The sequence below is a fragment of the Caretta caretta genome, chromosome 3 (genome assembly GCF_965140235.1).
Source record: "Caretta caretta isolate rCarCar2 chromosome 3, rCarCar1.hap1, whole genome shotgun sequence".
Classification (NCBI taxonomy): Eukaryota; Metazoa; Chordata; order Testudines; family Cheloniidae; genus Caretta; species Caretta caretta.
In genome coordinates this window covers 3,286,588-3,307,046 of record NC_134208.1, presented here as the reverse complement: position 1 = coordinate 3,307,046, position 20,459 = coordinate 3,286,588, and the positions used below count along the sequence as shown (strand labels likewise).

The 20,459-nt window shown below is 48.3% G+C and overlaps 1 protein-coding gene across 2 annotated transcripts in view; it reads left to right on the top strand.

Moving 5' to 3' along the window:
• HADHA (hydroxyacyl-CoA dehydrogenase trifunctional multienzyme complex subunit alpha) overlaps positions 1-20,459 on the top strand; it is a 37,773-nt gene that overhangs the window by 13,713 nt on the left and 3,601 nt on the right. For both annotated transcript variants that reach the window (XM_048846061.1, XM_048846062.2), the window contains 10 exons: positions 2,558-2,680; positions 3,492-3,610; positions 4,618-4,674; positions 8,479-8,588; positions 11,770-11,904; positions 13,557-13,728; positions 14,608-14,694; positions 17,119-17,259; positions 18,692-18,760; positions 19,908-20,103. In XM_048846061.1, the coding sequence (XP_048702018.1) occupies positions 2,558-2,680; positions 3,492-3,610; positions 4,618-4,674; positions 8,479-8,588; positions 11,770-11,904; positions 13,557-13,728; positions 14,608-14,694; positions 17,119-17,259; positions 18,692-18,760; positions 19,908-20,103 (1,209 nt within the window). The remainder of the gene's footprint in view (positions 1-2,557; positions 2,681-3,491; positions 3,611-4,617; positions 4,675-8,478; positions 8,589-11,769; positions 11,905-13,556; positions 13,729-14,607; positions 14,695-17,118; positions 17,260-18,691; positions 18,761-19,907; positions 20,104-20,459) is intronic.

Sequence of the window (20,459 nt, the reverse complement as noted above, 5' to 3'; positions counted from 1 at the left end):
GAATTTTGAGCAACATAGTTAAGCCAACCTGATCCCCAGTGTTGACAGCACGAGAGCAGCGGAAGAATTCTTCCATCGACCTAGCTGCTGCCTCTGGGGGAGGTGGATTACCTACGCCAACAGGAGACTCTCTCCCCTTGGTGTCAGTAGTGTCTATGCGGAAGCACAACCGTGGTGCCATTGTAGCATTTCAAGTGTGGACAAGCCCTCCGAATGTCCCCGCTAAATGCAAGGTAGGAGAGGATGGGATGGATTGTTTAGCATAAGTAGTTAACCCCCATTGAAAGGGACTATTCGGGGTGAAGTGGGCAGTTAATGCCTCTGCAGTCGTAGGGTAAATAGTGGGTTACAGATGGATGTAATAAGCCATCAATCCAGTGCCTTTTAGGGCAGGTCTACACTGAACGTGCTGCATTGGCATAGCTGCACCACTGTAGCGCTTGAGTGAAGATGCTCCGACGCTAACGGGCGAGAGCTTCTCCTGCCAGCGTAGTCGCTCCACCTCCACGAGAGATGATCGCTAGGTCAACGAGAGAAGCTGTCGCGTTGACATAGTGCTGTCGACATGGGAGGTTAAAGTCGACATGGCTGTCGCTCAGGCGTGTGGACTTTTCGCACCTCGAGCGACGTGGTTATACCGACATAGGCCAGGTCTACACGACAGACCTAAATCCACGATTTTCAGTGTCTCGCAAAGTTTTGAATGTAAACTTCCAGGCTCATCTTTTGAAGGTGTTGTGCAGGTTTCCTTTGAGGATGAAGACGGAGAGGTCAGATATGGAGTGATCACTTTGTAAAAAGTGTTCACCCTTGGGTGATGAGGAGTGCTTGTCCTTGTGTTTTGTGTGAGTTCGTTCAGGAGCATAGTGATTGTCTGGTTTCACCCACGTAGCTGCTGTTGGGCATCTAGTGCACTGGATGAGGTACATCGCATGTTGTGATAGGCCTGTGTAAGTAAGACCCATGGATCCTGAAAGTTGTTGAGCTTGAGTATTGATCATTATAATGCCTACAGGTTTGGCAATTCTTATGGTAGGGTCTTGTGCTGCTTTGAGTTGGGGTGCCCTGGTCTGTGGAGAGCTTGCTTCTGATGGTGAGGTTAGGGGTTTTTTTTAAGAGAGGGTTTGGGATAGATTTCTTTCAGGATGTGGTCCCCATAGAGTCTGGTTTGTAATAACTTAATGATACCTCGTATGGGTTCCAGAGTTGGAGGGGGAGAGGTGGTCAGAAGGGTTCCCCCCTTCCCCCCCACATATTGAAGCAGGTTCTCTTGGGGTATCTGGGTGGCCTGTTCCATGGTGTAGTCTACTTCTCAGGTGGAGTGTCCTTGTTTGAAGGTGGTTTTGAGCTTGTTAAGGTGCATATTCCAGACTTTCTCCTTGGAGCTTATTCTGTGGTATCTCAGTGCCCGGCTGTAAATAACCAATTTCTAGGGGTGTCTGGGGTGCTACTGGATCAGTGAAGGTAAGTCTGGTAATCACTGGGTTTCTTGAATGTAGTTGTCTGTAGGGTTCCATTGCTGAAGCTGATCATGGTGTCTAGGAAGTTGATGCTGGTTTGGGAGTGTTCCAGAGAATTTGATGGGTGGGTGGTGGTTGTTGAAGTTGTGATAGAAATCTACGAGGGAGGTTAGGTAATCTGTCCAGAGGATGAAAATATCATCAATGTATCTCAGGTACATCATTGGTTTTGTGATGTATTTTTTTTCCAGAAATTCTTCCTCAAGGTGACCCATGCACCCCCATGCTGGGGGTTGGACTAGATGACCTCCTGAGGTCCCTTCAAACCCTGATATTCTATTATTCTATTCAATTCTATGCAGAGGTGTACATATTGGGAAGCCATCCTGGTACTCAAGGTTGTTCCCAGGGTTTGGACAAAGTGTTTTGTTGTTGAATGTAAAATTATGATAGGTGAGGCTGACATGTATTAGTTGAAAAGGTTTGGGGTGGAGATCTGAGTGTTGCCCATTGTCTTGTAGCTATTCGAGGCAGACGACGATGCTGTCACTGTGAGGGATTTTGGTGTCTAGGGAGATGACCTCCATGGTACAATGTGTTAACTACTTATGCTGAACAGTTTGTTCCATCTCGTATTTAGCTGTGACACTCTGGTTACCTTTCCCAGACCTGAAGAAGAGCTCTGTGGAGCTTGAAGATCCAACAAAATATATTACCTCACCCACCTTGGGTCTCCAATATCCTGGGACCAGTCCGGCTGCAAAGCTGCATCCAGCAATGGCTAATATACTCACTGCCTAGTCCTGTGAGGTTGTTAGCCCACCCGCACTGGCGTTACTCAGAAAATGCCATAATGTTGAAGCTAAATTACAGCTTTGTGCCTTCCTTAAAAGCTGTTTGCTTAACTCTTTGGTACTTGATTTCTCTATCAGGTAAAACAGTTCTGTGGTCTGGGGTGGAGCTATAGAGATCAGCAGAGGTGGGTCCACTTTGGCCTGATCTTTACAGGGAGAGCTGTTTCTAACAAAATACCTCCCCATCATGTAATCCTGCAGGCTGCATTCCCCCTCTCTGACCCATCCTTTCTGTGTTCCTAGGACCAGGCACCAAAAGTCCAGAAGAACGAACAATTGAGTACCTGGAGGAGGTAGCGATTGGCTTTGCCAGAGGACTAGCCGATAAGACAGTGTCCCCCAAAAGGGAAAAAGGACTGGTCCAGAGTAAGTGCATGCGATACAGGCAACAAAGCTTAACTTAAAGGCTTCTTAGTGGGTTAATTCAATTCTGCCTCTAGAGGCATGATTTTGAAATCCTCAAGAAATCCCTCATGAATTAAATTGGCCTAGTTTTAGACAGCAGTAGCCATACTGTGGCAACCCCATGAACTGGCAGGATTGCTGGTCTCCGATTAGGAGCAAAGCGGGCTGCACATCAGAACGAAGGTGCATTGGCAGAGCTGTGTGGAAGGGCCCCTGACAGGAGTAGTAGGAAGTGGGGAGTTGGGACCAAGGTACATTGATGGAACTTCTGCCGTAGTTGCCCACAGTGTCCACTGGCTAGACTGGGGTAAGTGCCACGTTTTGCATCCCAACTTGCGTGCTGAATGCGGCTTTGATCCCCTTTAGAAAAGCACTTTCACAAGTGGGTAATGGTTATAATCCTTATTTAATGGAGTTTGAGGAAGCCACTACATCTCGCTATAAAGTCCTGCTCCACTGAAGTCAATTGAAGTTCTTGCCTTTGATTTCCATAGGAGCAGCCTTTGGCTCTCCGTGGAATTTATCACCTTGGAATGGATGGTAAGAAAGTTCCACTGTCTAAATGGTCTGCCCTCTAATCAGATCTGTGCTAGCCATATTTAGTAACAGGATTTAAGGTGAGCACCTCTCTTCTCCTCCTTCCATAGAAAGTTAGCGAGTCAGAGCTGCAGCATCCACACTGGTCACTGTAGCTGACTAGCTAGTGTCCATGTAAGGGCTGGACTTGGGCATATGCCAGATCACTGAAGTGTTGCCTTGTGTCCTCTTGCAGAACTGACAGACTATGCCCTGTCTGTTCCCTTTGTGAGGCAGCAGATCTACAAAACAGTGGAGAAAAGGGTGCAGCAGCAGACAAAAGGACTCTACCCTTCTCCCCTGAAAATCATTGAGGTAACCCCCACCCTGAGTCACGTGACACGAATGTTGCATCTGGGTGAGATCAGTGAGCTCACTGGGGCAAGGATTGTTTGTACAGCACCTTGCACAACAGGGTCCTGGTTCACGACTGGTGCTCCTGGGGGCTAGAATAATACAAATGCCCTACGCAGAGAGAGATTTTTCTTCCCCTTGCTCTTAATCAAGCCATAAATCGCTGTGAGGATTTGGCTACGTGACACTCAAGTGTCTGTCCATTTAGTGGCATGAGCAGCTTGTGCATCCGATTCAGTGGAATTCACAAGTGTTTCCAAAAGGAAACACATCCCTGTTCAAATACAAGCTTGCCAATATTCTGGTGGGGGGGACGGACGCCAGAACCACAGTAAAGAGAAGGAGGATAGATAAAAGAGAATACGCTTCCTCCATGAAACCTTCAGCTGCAGCCCTTTTACCATTCTCACCCCATCTCTAGTTAGATAACTTGATTATAGATCCTTTGGAGCATTGATAGTATGTTTGTACAAGACCAAGTGCACAGTAAAAATCTCAAGTGCCTAAGTGATTTAGGCACCTAAATCCCATCGAACCAATTGAATTTAGGCTCCTAAATCACTTAGATGCAACTGAAAACTTTGCCTACAATGTCCTCTTATTTTAAAGCTTTCTGTAGCTGAGACCTCTTTCGGGGAGCCACTTTAAGCTGCTCCTGTTTACTCATGAGTGTCAGTTTGCCTATCCCATGTTGTGTACAACCCTACTGAAGTAATTCCAGATTCTAGGCTCTCAGTGCTCGAATTAAACTGATGGCAACTTGAGTGTCCCCACCGTTGAGATCTACCCTATGACTGTTGCTGTGAGCTTGTTTTGAACTCTTGCGCATCTGTTCCATATTATTCTAAGAGAATCTCATGACTGGAACTGGCCGGGAAGGGCTCTTCCTGTTGCTAAATATATTGTTCGTGAAAAGAGAACATTGTGTATGAAATGGCCCATTTTCACTGTGTCTCTTCTGCGTGTAGGTTGTAAAGACTGGCCTGGAGCAGGGGAATGAAGCCGGCTACCTCGCTGAATCCCAGGTAAGCATACTGTGGAGCTCTTGTTTTATTCTTAAGCTGCATATTTGCCTCAAACTTGCTTTCAGCCTTGCACAAGGGAATGCTCTCAAAGGGACAGCCCAGGAGGGGGTAGTGTTGGGCACCCATCCTGTGACCCTGTGCTGCTGCTCTGTGTGGAATTGGGTCTGTATCTTCCATCTCCTCACATATGTGCATGTTTTAAACCAGTGAGGTAATGTAGTCAAATATTCATAAGTCTGGACAAAGTGTCCCCTATTCCTGGGTCATAAAGACTCTGGTCTGATAGTAAAGTGGCAAGTGCTTCATAATGAGATCAGAGCCAGAAGTGGGGGCATGAAACACAGGAACTGCCATACCAGATCAGGGCAGTGGTCTGTCTTGTCCAGTATCTGTCTGACAGTGGCCAGTACCAGATGCTTCAAAGGAGATTGCAAGAAACCCCCAGTGGGCATTTATAGAATAACTTCCCATAAATAAGCTTCTTCCTAGTCCCTGTCAGGGGTTGGCTCCTGCCTTGTGGCAGAAGGGCTTACCTCCCTTAGGCTGTCTTAGCTAATACAAATGTCTAATCCTATTTAGTACACTGTGATGCTTTTGGCCTCTGCCACGTGGCAGTGGGTTCCACTGGTTGTTTGTGTATCGTGAAGTATTTTCTTTGACGTTTTAACATTGTCATTTCACTTTCACTGACTGTCCCCTAATTCTTGGAGTATGAGAAACTATAAATAAGCACAGCACGTATCTACTCAGCACCGTTTGTTGTTTTGTATTCCTCTAGCATGTCTCCTTGGTCCTTTTCTAAACGATTTGAATCTTAGTCTCATGTGGAAGTCTTTCCCCACCTGTCTCTGATCCCTCTATTTCTCAAAAAGAAAAGAAGGACTTGTGGCACCTTAGAGACTAACCAATTTATTTGAGCATAAGCTTTCGTGAGCTACAGCCCACTTCATCAGATGCTGTAGCTGTAGTGAGCTGTAGCTCACGAAAGCTCATGCTCAAATAAATTGGTTAGTCTCTAAGGTGCCACAAGTCCTCCTTTTCTTTTTGTGAATACAGACTAACACGGCTGTTACTCTGAAACCCTCTATTTCTGTTACTGTGTTTTGTAACAGGCTAACCTGAACGAAGCACAGTGTTCTGGTCAATGGGATAGTATTCACTTGTATAATGGCTTTATAATTTCGTTATTTTCTGTTCCGTTCCTTCTACATCCTAACACTGTTTCCTTTTTTGATTGCCGCTTTGCATTGGGCAGGCGGTTTTATAGAGCTGTCCACAGTGATACCCAGATCTTTTCCCTGAATAGTTCCAGAACTCAATAACATGAATGAGCAATTCAAATTATTCCTTCCAACAAATGTTCCCTTGTACCTTGTCAGTGCTGAATTTCCTCTGCCATGTTGTCCATTCACCTAGGTTGGGTACATCCGTCATTCTTTATTCTTGACTAACCCACTTCATTTGTCATCTGCATGTTTTTCCATCTCGCTGTTAATCCCATTTTCCAGGTCATGAATATTTAACATCTGTCCTAGTACAGACCCTTGGGGTATCCCATTTGCCATAATGAAAACTGGCCACTTCTGCTCTTTGTCTCAGCCAGTTTTCGATCTAGGTCAGAACTTTACCCTGCACTTTCCCATGGCTACTTGGTTTCCTTAATAGCTTCAGGAGGGGCTCCATCAAAGGCTCTTTGAAAGTCCAAATTATTCAGTTCTCTGTTTTGTGGACATGCTCAACAAATCTTAATAGATTAGTTTCAGAGTGGTAGCCGTGTTAGTCTGTATCAGCAAAAAGAACGAGGAGGACTTGTGGCATCTTAGAGACTAACACATCTGTTTGAGCATAAGCTTTCGTGGGCTGAAACCCACTTCATCGGATGCATGCAGTGGAAAATACAGTAGGAAGATATAGATATATAACACACACAACATGAAGAAATGGGTGTTGCCATACCCACTATAACGAGAGTGATCAGTTAAGATGAGCTATATAATCCACTCCATGCATCCGATGAAGTGGGTTTTAGCCCACGAAAGCTTGTGCTCAAATAAATTTTAGTCTCTAAGGTACCACAAGTACTCCTGTTCTTTTTGCTAATAGATTAGTGAGACCCAGGTTTCCTTTGTAGAAGTCGTGCTGGATAGTCCCATATCCTGTTTACCTGGGGGTGTTTTTTTGTAATCACTTCAACCTGGGTACCTGGTACTGAAGTATGGCTCATATCCTAAATCCCAGGAGCCCCTGTGCCTTTTTTGACCCTCCAGTCCTCTGACACAGTAGCTGTTCTGGAAGGTTTCTCTTCCCGCAGGACTCCTGGGTGTACCTTTCTGTTCCTGGTGACACAGCCCTCCTAAATGTGAGATGGTGCTGGAACAAACTCTTCTTGTGCTTTGATCTGACAGTTCCTTAACTGAAAAAGCAGTCCAGGGTAGATTGTCCCAACATCCTCTGAAGAGTGGTGTGAGGAAATCACTCCGCTTATCAGCAATAGCTTTATATTTGATTACTCCTCTTTGCCCCCTAGGAGTAGGTAGACTTGCAGATTCTCTTACTGGCTTCCTGTTTCTAATATGCTTAAAGTTTTTTTTTTTTTCTCTCTGGCTTTTTGCCCTTCACAGTGAATTTTACACATTGCCACATTGTGCACTGTGTTGATTTCCCTGGAGTTGGATTTCCGCTTGAGTAACACCAGGAGCTTTGCTGTTTAACCGGACTGACATTTCTTGTCCTCCTGCTTCCTTGTTTCATTAAATAACAACGCCTGAGAGGTTATTCCGACCAAAGCCTGGGGAGCTGGCTAACCAGCTTCTCCAAACCACTGACTTCAGAGCAGACACAGGCTGCTAGATAAGAGCAGAAACTGGTTTACAAAGGGATGTAAATTGTTGCTTCAAGTGCATAAAGCCTTTGAGAGTAGGATCCTTATTGTGGTGTTTCCCAGGATGATCCTCCAGTTACTCCAGGAACCACAGGGAGCAGGAAGGAGCCTGATCCACAGGGAGTATGATTCGGAGCCTGCCCTTCCATGAGCATATACCATCCCCCAGTGGCAGAGCAGCTCCTAATGCAGCTGGCCACAGGAGTAGCTCAGGCAGCAGCCTGTGGACTGCTCTCCTGGCACTTGGCTACACAGCCCGAGTGTATGTGAGCCACAAGCAGATGCCCCTCTGTGAGCAGTGTGCAGGGAATGGAGGAAGAATTACAAAGTGAGCAGAAAGCAACAACTGAAGACATGGGAGGAGTAAAGCAGGAGAGGAAACAGACTGAAATCAAGTCCCCAGCAGGCACCCTCATTCATCACAAAGGAGGCACTGTCAGCCAAAAGATGAGAATGAGAGAAGTTCTGTGGTCTGCAAAAGGCCAGATTAAACTATCAGTGGCTCCTTTTGGCTGTATAATCTCTGAACATTGTGCCAAGGGGTGGAGGACGGGTTCTTCAGAAGCCATAGATAATGCTAACTACAGGAAATCATATCATCGAAAGAGCAGTCTCCTGCTTGTTCTTTTGGCAGCCCCAAGTAGGGGGAGGCCACTGGAACTTGATGGGTCACCACAGAGACTCTAGTGTTCTGTGGCTCTCAGGAGGTCACAGAAATCCCTTGCTCCTTTCTCCCTCTGGAGGTTTGGCTATTCTGTACTCTCCCTGTGGGTGGCAATACTCTGCCTGCTTGCACAGCTCTAGAATGTCTGCACTGTTCTGGAATGTAAGCATATTTTTTTGCCCTGTTGTACATGCTAAAAATGCTGGAACGGTTAAATCCAGAGGCCAAAACATCTGACTTCCTTTCCCACTTCATTCAGAAATTCGGTGAACTTGCAATGACTGCAGAATCCAAGGCATTGACGGGCCTCTACCATGGGCAGGTGCAGTGCAAGAAGAACAAGTTTGGGGCACCAAAACAAGAGGTCAAGTAAGTTAAACACAGACTGGTTAAAAGATAGTAGTCAGAGCTGTAAAGAGAATCTTAGACCTATTCATATGCATCTAGCCATTAGGGTCTGACATGCAAGCCGGTTCTGTTCAGCTGTGTGGCAAAAAAGCAATTCCAGTGTCCTCTGGAAGGTCTGACTTCGCACCAGCACATAGTCTCCCCACTTGATGATACCTTTTTCTAGGTGAGCCTTGGCTGGGTTACTGCTGTCAGATAGAAATGTGTTCAGACTGGTGATCTGCCTCGAGGTTAACCAGCATTCCTACTAGGAACTTTGTCTTCCCAGGGATTGTCTGCTGCTTGAATTGCGTTGACTCTGACAAAGATAACGAAATTCGCACACAGATTCTTGTAACTTGCTTTTGTTTAATGTGTGCCTTTTCCGGCTGCCTATTGGGTCAACTTTAGGCTGACCCCCTGCCCTAGACTCTGGGATTGAGGAGGATCCTTGGGGTGATGCTGTCTGTCACGTTGTCTGGAGTGGCTTACAACGGTGAGTGCCAGTCTCAAGGCAGTCTCAAGAAACAGGGCATGGACCCCAAACTGGTTGTGTTGTGTACTTAGATTTCACCAACTTAGTAACAAATGTGAACATCTCAGACGCTAGAACGGCCTTAATAGCAAGCCACAGACAGTCCCCTTGAATATTCCGGTCTGTCTTGCCACCCAGGCAAGCTTGACTTGGTGATAGATGGTCCCTTAGACCAGAAATCACAGCAATATTCACAGGTTACTCCCAGGCCCAAAGGACCAGTCACTTACCCCAGGTCACTTGTACTCTGATCTCAAACCAAGACAATGCTTGCAGCCAGTCCTGTAACAAACTAAAGGTTTATTAACTAGGAAAAAGAAAGTTATTTACAAGGTTAAAGCAGGTAAACATACACACATGAATGAGGTCCAATCTTAAGTTCAAAAGGTAGAAGAAGCTTCTATAATACGCAAGCTATAATGTCCTTTAGGGCTAACCCAAGCCAAGTGGATTGGGGATCTCTTGCTCGTATTGAGGAATCATTGCCCTTCAGAGTCCAGACAGCATAAAGAGACCAATTTCTCCTTAATAGACATTTTTATTCCCTTCCCCAGTGTTTGAGATGGGATGTGGGCTCGCGCTGGTTACTTCCTCAGTGGTGTGGGAGAAGCAATCAACAAAGTTCTCTGTCCACAATGTCTTGTCTAGTGTCTGTAGACCTTTTTTTGGAGGGGGAGAGGATAACGCCTCTTGTAGTAAACTGCTTGGTAATGCTTCTCCCCTGTTAAGACTGTCAATTCCCCCCCAACCATTTTTATAGTACAGAGCAAAATTTAGACATTATCTTATCACATGGGATACAGATGGAAATGGGATTGGTAGAATGCATGTATTACCATTCCATGAAGTCTAAACACATTCTTATAACTCTGTATTTTTAACAATACTAGCGCAGGTGAGCCAGACTGTAGAGCCCCGCCTGGGACTAGCGTAGAGTCCAGCAGCTGCACTGGGATCGCATAGGACCTGCTGCCATAATAGCGGGAGAAGGATTTTAAAAGTCCTGCACAGACTCTGCCAAACTGGTTCCCACCGATGCACTTGTCAGTGTTCAGTGAGGCCTGGGGGCCTTGGCATGAGCTGGTACCTTGGCTGCCAGCCTCACACTCCCATGCAGTTTGCAGGTCGTTTCCCTGAGTGCTCCTTTAGCACTTTCATTAGCCAGTGGCCCCATTGATGTTTGGCAGGCTTCCTGCTTCTGATGTACTTCAATATTTTTGTTGGTTGGTTGGGGGTTTTTTTTTGGTTTTTTGGCCTGCCTAATTATACTTTTCCACTTGACTTGCCGGAGTTTGTTCCCTTTTATTTTCCTCAGTAGGATTTGACTTCCAATTGTTAAAGGGAGTGTTTTTGCCTCTAACTGCTCTGTTTAGCCATGGTGGCATTTTTTTGGTCCTCTGGTGTTGGGTTTTTTTCCAATTTGGGGTATACATTTAGTTTGAGCCTGTTACGGCGTGTTTAAGTCGTTTCCATGCAGCTGGCAGGCATTTCATTCTTGTGATTGTTCCTTCTTGTTTCCATGTAATAACCCTCATCTTTGTATAGTTCCCCTTCTTGAAGTTAATTGCTATTGTGGAGAGTTTCTTTGGTATTTTTCTCCCACCCGCCGCCATGGGTGTTAAATTTAATTACATTATGGTAGCTGTTACCAAGCAGTCCAGCAATATTCACCCCTTGGGTCAGATCCTGTGCTCCACTTAGACTTAAATCAAGAATTGCCTCTCCCCTTGGGGTTCCAGGCCTAGCTGCTCCAAGAAGCCATCATTAATGGTGGCTAGAGAAGACTCTGTTTTGCACAGGCATGTTGGGCATCGTGACGGAGTATTGTGTAATAGTGTGGGGGACCGTGGTCCACAAGGGTCGTACGCAGGATGAATATACCAGGGGTGCTGGCTGCATCTTGCATAGACATGTTGCCTGGGGAGGTTGGACCAATTAAATACACCATGTGACCTTAAAAACAAGAGTTTGATTCTTGCACACTAAGGCGTGACCCAGCTGGGAGGAATGAGTGATCTCTTGCTGAGCAGCCCTCAAATCAGCTGGTAACATAACTGCAGGAGCTGCAGCCCTGAGGCATTCGTCTCTTTTAAGAGCCACTCTCTCTCTCTCATTCTGGATTGTTGTGTGGATTCCTAGGTGTCTTTAGCTTATGGCATGTATCGGGCAGTAGTTACAGTGAGGACATGACTGACTGTGGCATCATCTAAAGAATTTGCAGGGACAAATGTGCAGCAGTCTGGCATACACAGCTTAGGAGAGCTGAATGCCAAAGGGCCTTCCAGTCACTAGGAGGATGCTGAATGGACAGCAGCCCTCAGAGCAATCACTGCAAGGCTTCCTCCTATTACTCTGCAGGGAGGTTTTTGGGGGTGTCTTTGCTTAGGGAGAGAAAATCAAGACTGCAGGTAATTCTCTCTTGTGTAGAATAGCAGAGCAGTGCTTGTTCCCTGCACCTGGAACGGCTTCTGACAAGAAACCCCATCAGCATTAGGCAGATCCTTGCGATATGCGTGCTCCCCAGTCAGGCAATACTCAAGCGTAGGATTTACCTCTGGGGGTTAATTTTTTGTCATGCGTCTAACAAATAAGCACAGATTGCTAATGTGTTTTCCCCTTTCGCTGCAGGAACCTTGCTGTGCTGGGAGCAGGGCTGATGGGAGCTGGGATTGCCCAGGTGTCTGTGGATAAGGGGCTGATGACCATTCTGAAGGACACAACGCTGCAAGGACTAGGCAGGGGACAGCAGCAGGTCTTCAAAGGGTATGTTAGCTACAAAGAAGCAGGGCTGGATTGGATGGTGCCTCCTTTGTGCCAAAAAAAACCAAGGAGACCTTGTGGTACCTTAGAGACTAACAGATTTATTTGGGCATAAGCTTTCATGGGCTAGAAGCCACTTCATCAGATGTATGAAGTAAAAGATACAGGAGCAGGTATAAATACATGAAAGGATGTGGGTTACTTAACCAAGGGTTAGGTCAGTCTAATGAGATAAATCAATTAACAGTAGGATACCAAGGGAGGAGAAATAACTTTTGAAGTGGTAAGAGAGTGGCCCATTACAGACACTTGACAAGAAGGTGTGAGTAACAGTAGGGGGAAATTAGTATGGGGGAAATTAAGTTTAGGTTTTGTAATGACCCAACCACTCCCAGTCTTTATTCAGACCTAGTCTGGTATCTAGTTTGCAAATTAATTCCAGTTCTGCATCTTCACACTGGAGTCTGTTTTTGAAGTTTTTTTTGGTTGAAGAATGGCTCCTGTATCTTTTACTCCATGCATCTGATGAAATGGGTTCAAGCCCACGAAAGCTTCTGCCCAAATAAATGTGTTAGTCTCTAAGCGGCCACAAGGATTCCTCATTTTTTTTGCTGATACAGACTAACACGGCTGCCCCTGAAACCTGTCCTGTGTGCCAAGTACTTCTGTCTTTGCAAACTGAGTAGGGATGATTGGCACATCCACTCCCTGGGAGCCTGCCATGTGTGAAGGGGAATCTTCTGTCACTGTGGCAGAGTGGGGTGTTTGCTTCTGTAAACTACCCCACGTGGTGCAAGAACACTGCTATTTCTGGAGGTGTGACTGGACAAAGGAGTTAAAAGGCTGCTTTGCTCGAGCATCATACATGCTGTCCTGATCATGCCTTGGCATTCGTGCTTCCCCGGACATGTTCCTTGTGCCTGGCCCGGGCTCTAGGCTGTAGCACTGAATGTAAACAACTATATAGAGGCCAGTAGCAGGACCCTGGTGGGGCTTCTCAGGTGGGGGCAGAGAGAACCGTGGGTGAGACTGACCTACCCCAACAGGGCGCTTTGCCGAATATGGGCTGCGCCATGTGCCTCCACTGGCAGGGGAGGAGTATGGACTTGTCCTCCTTAGTCCCCTTGTCCCCATCAGCTTTCCCTGTGACCCACAGGCCTGTTGCCTTCTGGAGGGAGTTAGTTAGCAGGTACTTGTTCTGAGTCACTGCCCCCAAAGCCCCCTCCCACTGCTGCCAGGGGAGGTTTCGCTTTGTGCAGCTAGGGAGAGCTCAGCTATTCCCTGGAGCAAATCTGGGCTGCCCAGCGTGTTAAGGAGTGAGGGGCTATAAAGCCTTGTTTCTGGTTCCTCCTCCTCTTCCCACATGCCCCTGGAGGCTACAGACATAATGCTCACCCTCCCAAGCATTAGGATGAGGACGCAAGCATTAGGTTTGCCCCCCCAAGCACCGCTGTTTGCATCAGGGGGGCACTTGCCAGCCCCTCAGCATCCCTCTAACAGCCAATAGACAGGCCAGTGGTCCTGGGCTGGATTTGATGCAGGTGTGAAAGGGCCCCCCGCTGGCTGGGAGGGAGGGATTGATGACCAGGGTATGCTGTGCTTGTGCTCGTCCTCAGGCCGCTGGCCCTGCTCTGACCAAGCTCCTCCTCCTCCAGGCTGAATGACAAAGTGAAGAAAAAGAGCCTGACCCCTTTTGAAAGGGACATGATTCTCAGTAATATGACAGGGCAGCTGGATTACAAGGGCTTCAACAAGGCCGACATGGTGATTGAAGCTGTGTTTGAGGACCTCAGCATCAAGCACAAAGTGCTGAAGGAGGTGGAAGCGGTGAGTTTTCCCATCTCCAAACAGCTTCCAACCAGCCTGTGGTACGTGTACGGCAGAGCCTGCTCCACCCTCTTCATATTCCTACCAAGGCTGCTCTGTATGACGCCATTCATGCTGCCTGGAGGAGGTTACTCTTAACTATCTAACCTCTGTGCAGGGGAGTTCTGCAGGGAACAGTCTCCCTGTCCTGTCTCACCAGTTCTCTTGGCAGGATTGTGCCTGCTGTTGTCTGGCTTTCCACCTCCTTCTGGGAGTTGCTGAAAAGTCTCTTAACTCTTTCTTGGGGGTTTGAAGTGCAAATGGGGCATCTCAACTACCCCATTGCTCCTTCATCCCTTGTTTACCACCTCATACAAACTTGCTGCTTCCCCACTTGTTGTTCATTGGCACCAGACTAGTGGGCTTCAGCGAATTACTCTATTTGTGTTAAAGGAACTGGTCTCTGTTCCTGCATGATGCCATTGCAGTGGCATCTGATCACCTGATTGGGGTGTGTTGGCAGAGCCTTGTGGGCCCAGGACTGGAATAGTTTCATTGAATTGCAGGCGCAATGCATTTGGAGAAGGAAGTCTGGTGTTGGCTGTCCTAGCTCAGGGCTGGAAGTGAGATCTGGCTTTGCCAATGACTTGGAGTTGCTGACCATCTCTGGCTTCAGTTTCCATATCTGTAAAACTATCCTATCAAATGGGGTGTTGTGAGGCTCCATTCACTGTCGTCTTAAAGAGCTTTCAGATCCTTTGGGGAAGGGTGCTAGAAATGCACAGTGGTACTAGGAGTCCTGAAAAGACGGCTGAAGCCTCGAGTCCAAACTACCTGCCACAGAGTGTTGCTTGTGATGCTTGTACACGTTGTTTATGGGGCCTATTCTTGTTTCCCTAGGTGGTCCCTCCTCACTGTGTCTTTGCCAGTAACACATCTGCTCTCCCAATCGGTCAAATTGCTGCTGCTAGCAAAAGGCCAGAAAAGGTGAGTACCAGAGTCCCTCCCGCAGTTCAAAGGTAGCGGCTTGGGACAGAGCTGTGACTGCCCGTGGGATGTGTCTTCCGGTCTGGGTTTGCTGCTGGAGACAGGCAGTCATGAAAAGCAGGCGGGACGGCTCATTCCACGTTTGGAATATGGAACAACGCACTGTGAGCTCCCAAGGGCAGTGCTTTGCATTACCTTTTTTTGCCAGCCTGTGGGATACTGGCGAGGGAGGAGTGGGGAGCTGACTTTTTGTGCGTTGGTTAGGCAGGTACTGGAATGCTGCATCCAGTTCTGGTGTCAACACTTGAAAAACTATGTTGGAAAGTCAGAGAGGGGTTTAAAAAGAGCCACAAAACTGATTTGAGGGTGGGGAAAAATGCCTTAATGCGACTTTGATAAGCTAAATGGATTGACTGTAAGACTGTGGTGACTTGCTTAGTGTGTAAGTACCCTCACAGGGAGAAAATACCAGATACTAAAGGGCCATTTAAGAACATAATATAAAAAGAGCCACACTGAGCCAGACCAAAGGTGCACCTAGCCCAGTATCCTGTCTTCTGACAGTGACCAATGCCAGGTGCTTCAGGGGGAATGAACAGAACAGGGTAATTGAGTGATCCATCCCCTGTTGTCAGTCCCAGCTTCTGGCAATCAGAGGCTTAGGGACACCTGGAGCATGGGGTTGCATCCCTGACCATCTTGGCTAATTGATGGACCTATCCTCCAGGAACTTATCGAGTTCTTTTTTGAATTCAGTTACACTTTTGACATTCACAACATCCTGGGCAATGAGTTCCACAGGTTGACTGTGGGTTGCATGAAGAAGCACTTCCTTTTGCAAAAAGAAAAGGAGTACTTGTGGCACCTTAGAGACTAACCAATTTATTTGAGCATGAGCTTTCGTGAGCTACAGCTCACTTCATCGGATGCATACCGTGGAAACTGCAGCAGACTTTATATACACACAGAGATCATGAAACAATACCTCCTCCCACCCCACTGTCCTGCTGGTAATAGCTTATCTAAAGTGATCATCAAGGTGGGCCATTTCCAGCACAAATCCAGGTTTTCTCACCCTCCGCCCCCCCACACACAAACTCACACTCCTGCTGGTAATAGCCCATCCAAAGTGACCACTGGTCACTTTGGATAAGCTATTACCAGCAGGAGAGTGAGTTTGTGTGTGTGGTTTTTGGAGGGGGGTGAGGGGGTGAGAGAACCTGGATTTGTGCAGGAAATGGCCCACCTTGATTATCATACACATTGTGAAGAGAGTGGTCACTTTGGATGGGCTATTACCAGCAGGAGAGTGAGTTTGTGTGTGGGGGGGGGGGAGGGCGGAGGGTGAGAAAACCTGGATTTGTGCTGGAAATGGCCCAACTTGATGATCACTTTAGATAAGCTATTACCAGCAGGACAGTGGGGTGGGAGGAGGTATTGTTTCATGGTCTCTGTGTGTATATAATGTCTTCTGCAGTTTCCATGGTATGCGTCCGATGAAGTGAGCTGTAGCTCACGAAAGCTCATGCTCAAATAAATTGGTTAGTCTCTAAGGTGCCTCAAGTACTCCTTTTCTTTATACTTACCACAGTAACAGCTCATCTGAAATGCAGATTGTTCCTTCAAACTTGCAAATGAGCTTCCGCCCCCTTCCTCTTGCTGGATAAATTGCCCATGTAATGATGCTTTATGGAGAACCAATAGGAAATCAGTTCACTAATTAACACACTGTAATTAGTGTTGCAGTCTGCAGCTTTCATATAAGATGCCTCTGTCTTAGGCAGATGTTGGTGCTAAGTGTAGCTTCCAGTGGGCATGAAGGTGACATCTTGATTACATGACTGCATTAGTCAAATAGGCCTCAGAACAGAATTATCTAAACTTAAACGATGTTCCTGTGGGAGGGTTGTACTTATCTCTAATTGGCGTCTGGAAAGGAACCGATTTTGTATTTAAATTCAGATCATCACTGTAGCAACTACAGAAAACAGTGTCTACAGCACAGGGAATTCACTCAACATCTGGTGGTTCTTTATAACCACTGCTGTCGTGCTTTTTCCAAAGCACTGAACAGACATTAGTCCCCTCACCTGTCTCCCCCAGTGAGAAGGTAGGTATGTACATAGCCTTGCTTTGCAGAGGGGAAGGTAGCAGAGAGGTCATGTAACTTGCCCAATGGCTGAGCTGAGATTAGAGTACAGAGGATAGGTCCATCAATGGCTTCTGGTTCAGTTCCCTAGTACAGACCTGCTTGTGATTCCCCCTTCAGAGCTGTTAACAGGCTTGCTGTCAGGTAGGAGACCCCTCTGAGCGTCTGCCTGATGCCAAAAGTGTCTGTCAGCCATCGAGCTGTGTCCAAAGAGCTGAAAAGCCCAGTCTGTGCCTTGCTTTCTGTATGCTAAGCCCTTATGCCCTTCCCGGCAGGTGATCGGCATGCACTACTTCTCCCCAGTGGACAAGATGCAGCTGCTAGAAATTATCACCACGGACAAGACCTCCCAGGACACAGTTGCCTCTGCTGTAGCTGTCGGCCTCAAGCAAGGGAAGATCATCATTGTAGTCAAGGTAAAGTACTCTTGCTCGAGATCCTGGCAGGTCCTGAAACTACTGACACTGCCCGAGATGGCAGGTGGATGAACCAAGAGGTTAAACAGGAGCGTTGAAAGTCTTTTGGGCTTCTAGGTGCGGGAGAGGTTTGAGTTTCTCCACTTCTAAAGGTCAAGGCTCTCAGGAACTGGACTAGGCTGGTATTAAAGCAGCAGGTCTGAGATGCACTGGAGCTGTTCACTAGTGTGGAGAACCCAAGTGTGGAAGGTGGGGTGAACTAGAGTACAGGAGGGGCGCACACCCTCCCAGCCACCCCCTTTGTGGCAGCCATGACAGTCTGGGTAGGTTGGGGAAGAGTGTTCCATTTTTCCTGCTCTTGGAGGGCTAGGGCCTTCAGATGTATCAAATGCCTCTCTGGAGGCTGCTACCAAAAGTGGGACCCTGAGCAGGGACCGGTGCCTGGGTCAAAATCTCACTGCCGCTCCTCGCCCCAAGAGCTGCAGGCAGGATGGGCTCGCTTCTGTCAGGAGGTTACCATGGGCAGCAAGGCCCTGCTCTAGCTTCTTAGGGCAAAAACGTCCCTGGCCGCAAGGCTGAGGAAAGTGGGAGTAGATCTGGACTAAAGGGGATGAGGTAGAGCCCGGCGCAGTGGCAGAGAGATGGGGATGAGTTGCACGGAAGAGGAAACCGTGCCATGACCTGTTGGGAGAGGACAGTGAAGCCAGAGACGGAGTGTGCCAGCACCAACCCGGGCAACCTGGTTAAGGGATTCCTAAATGACTGACCGTGCCCTCGAATCCAAATACCGCTCTTGTTCCTTTGAATTACAGGGGTGGCTTTCCTAGGGTGTGACCTGGGTAGTAGGCTTAGTCTGGGACTAGCAAGAGTTGGATACATTTGTCAAACCCTGGGCCTTGTCACTCCCACGTCCATTTGAGTAGAGGGCTGGGACTCTGAGCCAGACTCCCTGCAGTGCTGGGACCTCTCTGCATTTAGAAGTAATGCTCTGCCTTGACCATTAGTCTCTGCAGAACACTCCACCTTTTCGCTGAGTGAGTGTTAATCTTCTTCCCCTGCCTGCTGCGGCTGGGGCAGCTAATGTGCTAGGTCACACCCCTGCCCCCGGCCCAGACCTGTGAATTCCACCCCTGTTGAGCGCTGTGGAGCTGGGCCCGTGACTCAGCCAGGTCCAGGGGGGTCTCTGGAACTTAGCAGGAAGCAGATGTGTGAGGAGCTTCCCACATTCCTGTGTCTTCCACTCAGGCCAAAACAAACCATTCTAGGAGTTGATTATAGAGCACTGAAAATCCTGGACAATGCAGTGTCTGCATTCTAGGGCTCTGAAATCTAGCTCAGGAAGCAGTTCTTGCAGTTTAAATAGGCAGGGAGTCCTTGGTCTTGCAGGGCTTCTGACGCTAACCTACCTTGCTGTCCCGTTTGCCTCTCCCAGGATGGACCAGGTTTCTACACCACCAGATGTCTGGGGCCAATGCTGGCCGAAGTGGTCAGAGTTCTCCAGGTGTGTATTGGAATCGAGTGTGCTGCCGGAAAGCACCAGGGTGCAGAGAAGCTGCCAAATGTTAAAGTAGATGAGATTCTCCTGCTTCTCCCTACAAAGTCAGGCTGGCCCAGAGCTCAGCAGTGTCCTAGAGCCCACAGGCAGCTCAGGTGGTGCCACACGGTAGTTGAACTTGTGTAGAATGTTTGGTAACTCCCAAGCTGCTGTCCCCCCAGTACGTTAACCAGGGATTTGCCTGGAAAAGAAGTGGTGGAACTTCCCCACCCGCAGCCCCTCTGAGCCTTGACCCGGTGGTGTTGTCTGCTGTTAAACTTCACACGTGAAAGAGCAAGTCACTTAGCCGCTTCCCCACCTATCAGATAGGGACAGCTGCCGCTCAGGGTGGGGTTCAGAGTTAATGCAGACCTCGCAAAGCTCTTTGAATTCATTGGCTGGAAGAGCTTAGTGAAGGATAGTGTTATACAGCAAGGGGGCAGAATTGTCCTTAGCACAGGCAGGAGGAATGGAGTGGCAGAAATGGCTTCTGAATGGAGCAAGGGTTTGAGTTGGGAGAGTAACAGGTTCTAATCTCATCTCTATCACTGCCTTGATAGACGGCCTTGGCAAGCTGTTTATCTTTTGCCTCGGTTTCCCCATTGGTGTAATAGGGGGATGCTTGCCGATCTGTGTGAAGCCTGGAGATCACTGGATGGAACAAAAGTGCAAAGGTCTTTATGAAGGTTTAGGAGCCTACACTTGGGCCATAAGTTCTTTGGGGCTGGGACAGACATCTTAGCACAATGGGGGCAGAGTTCAGGACATGGGCTCCTCGGTGCTCCATTGATCCAGGAAAGTACAGTGCTGTGCCACCCGGGCTATTGGGTGACACCTGGAGGCTCCCCCCAAAGGAATCTTCTGCCTGGCTGCCATTGAGAGCAGCCTTGCGGCTGGCCGTCCCCAGCTATTGACAAACCTCCTTGGCTTGTGCTGTTCCTGGTTCCTTACACCATTTGCCCAGCTCCCTTGCAGGGTGTTTAAGCCAATGGCCAGCAGCTATGATGTACCAGCAGGGTCTAGGCCTGCACTGTCACTGCGGCCAGTGTGTGGCAGGGCTCTGCATATCCACAGGCCGGGGTGCTCATAGGGCTTCCCCCCTCCGTCCCTGCAGGAAGGCGCTGACCCCAAGAAAGTGGATGCCCTTTCCACAGGGTTCGGCTTTCCCGTGGGTGCCGCCACCCTGATCGACGAAGTGGGCGTGGACGTGGCTGCACACGTGGCAGAGGATCTCGGCAAGGCCTTTGGCCCGCGCTTTGGGGGCGGGAATGTCGAGCTGTTCAAGTGCATGGTAGAGAAAGGCTTCTTAGGTGAGTGGCCCCAGAATGCTTGAGCTGGGCTGTCTGGTGCCAGCCCCTCCCCTCTTGGTCCCTGGGCTGGGCTCCCGGCAACCGCCTCACGCTTGTGCTCGAGCCCACAGATGCAGCGTTCCCTGCTGAACGGCGCTTGAGCCCTTCCAAGTCCTGGCCTGATGAGACCAGTTATTGATCGGCTGCTCCTGGGCAGGGGCAGATGGGGCTGCAGCTCCAGCCACCCCACTCACATGGTAGAGCGACCTGAGATGTCATCTTTGTCACATGAGATGCAGCTGTGACAAAGCCATTGCTGGCCACTAGAGGCCACTGTTCCTCAGAGATGTGCCCCAGGGGTGCCTGTTCCCTGCAGG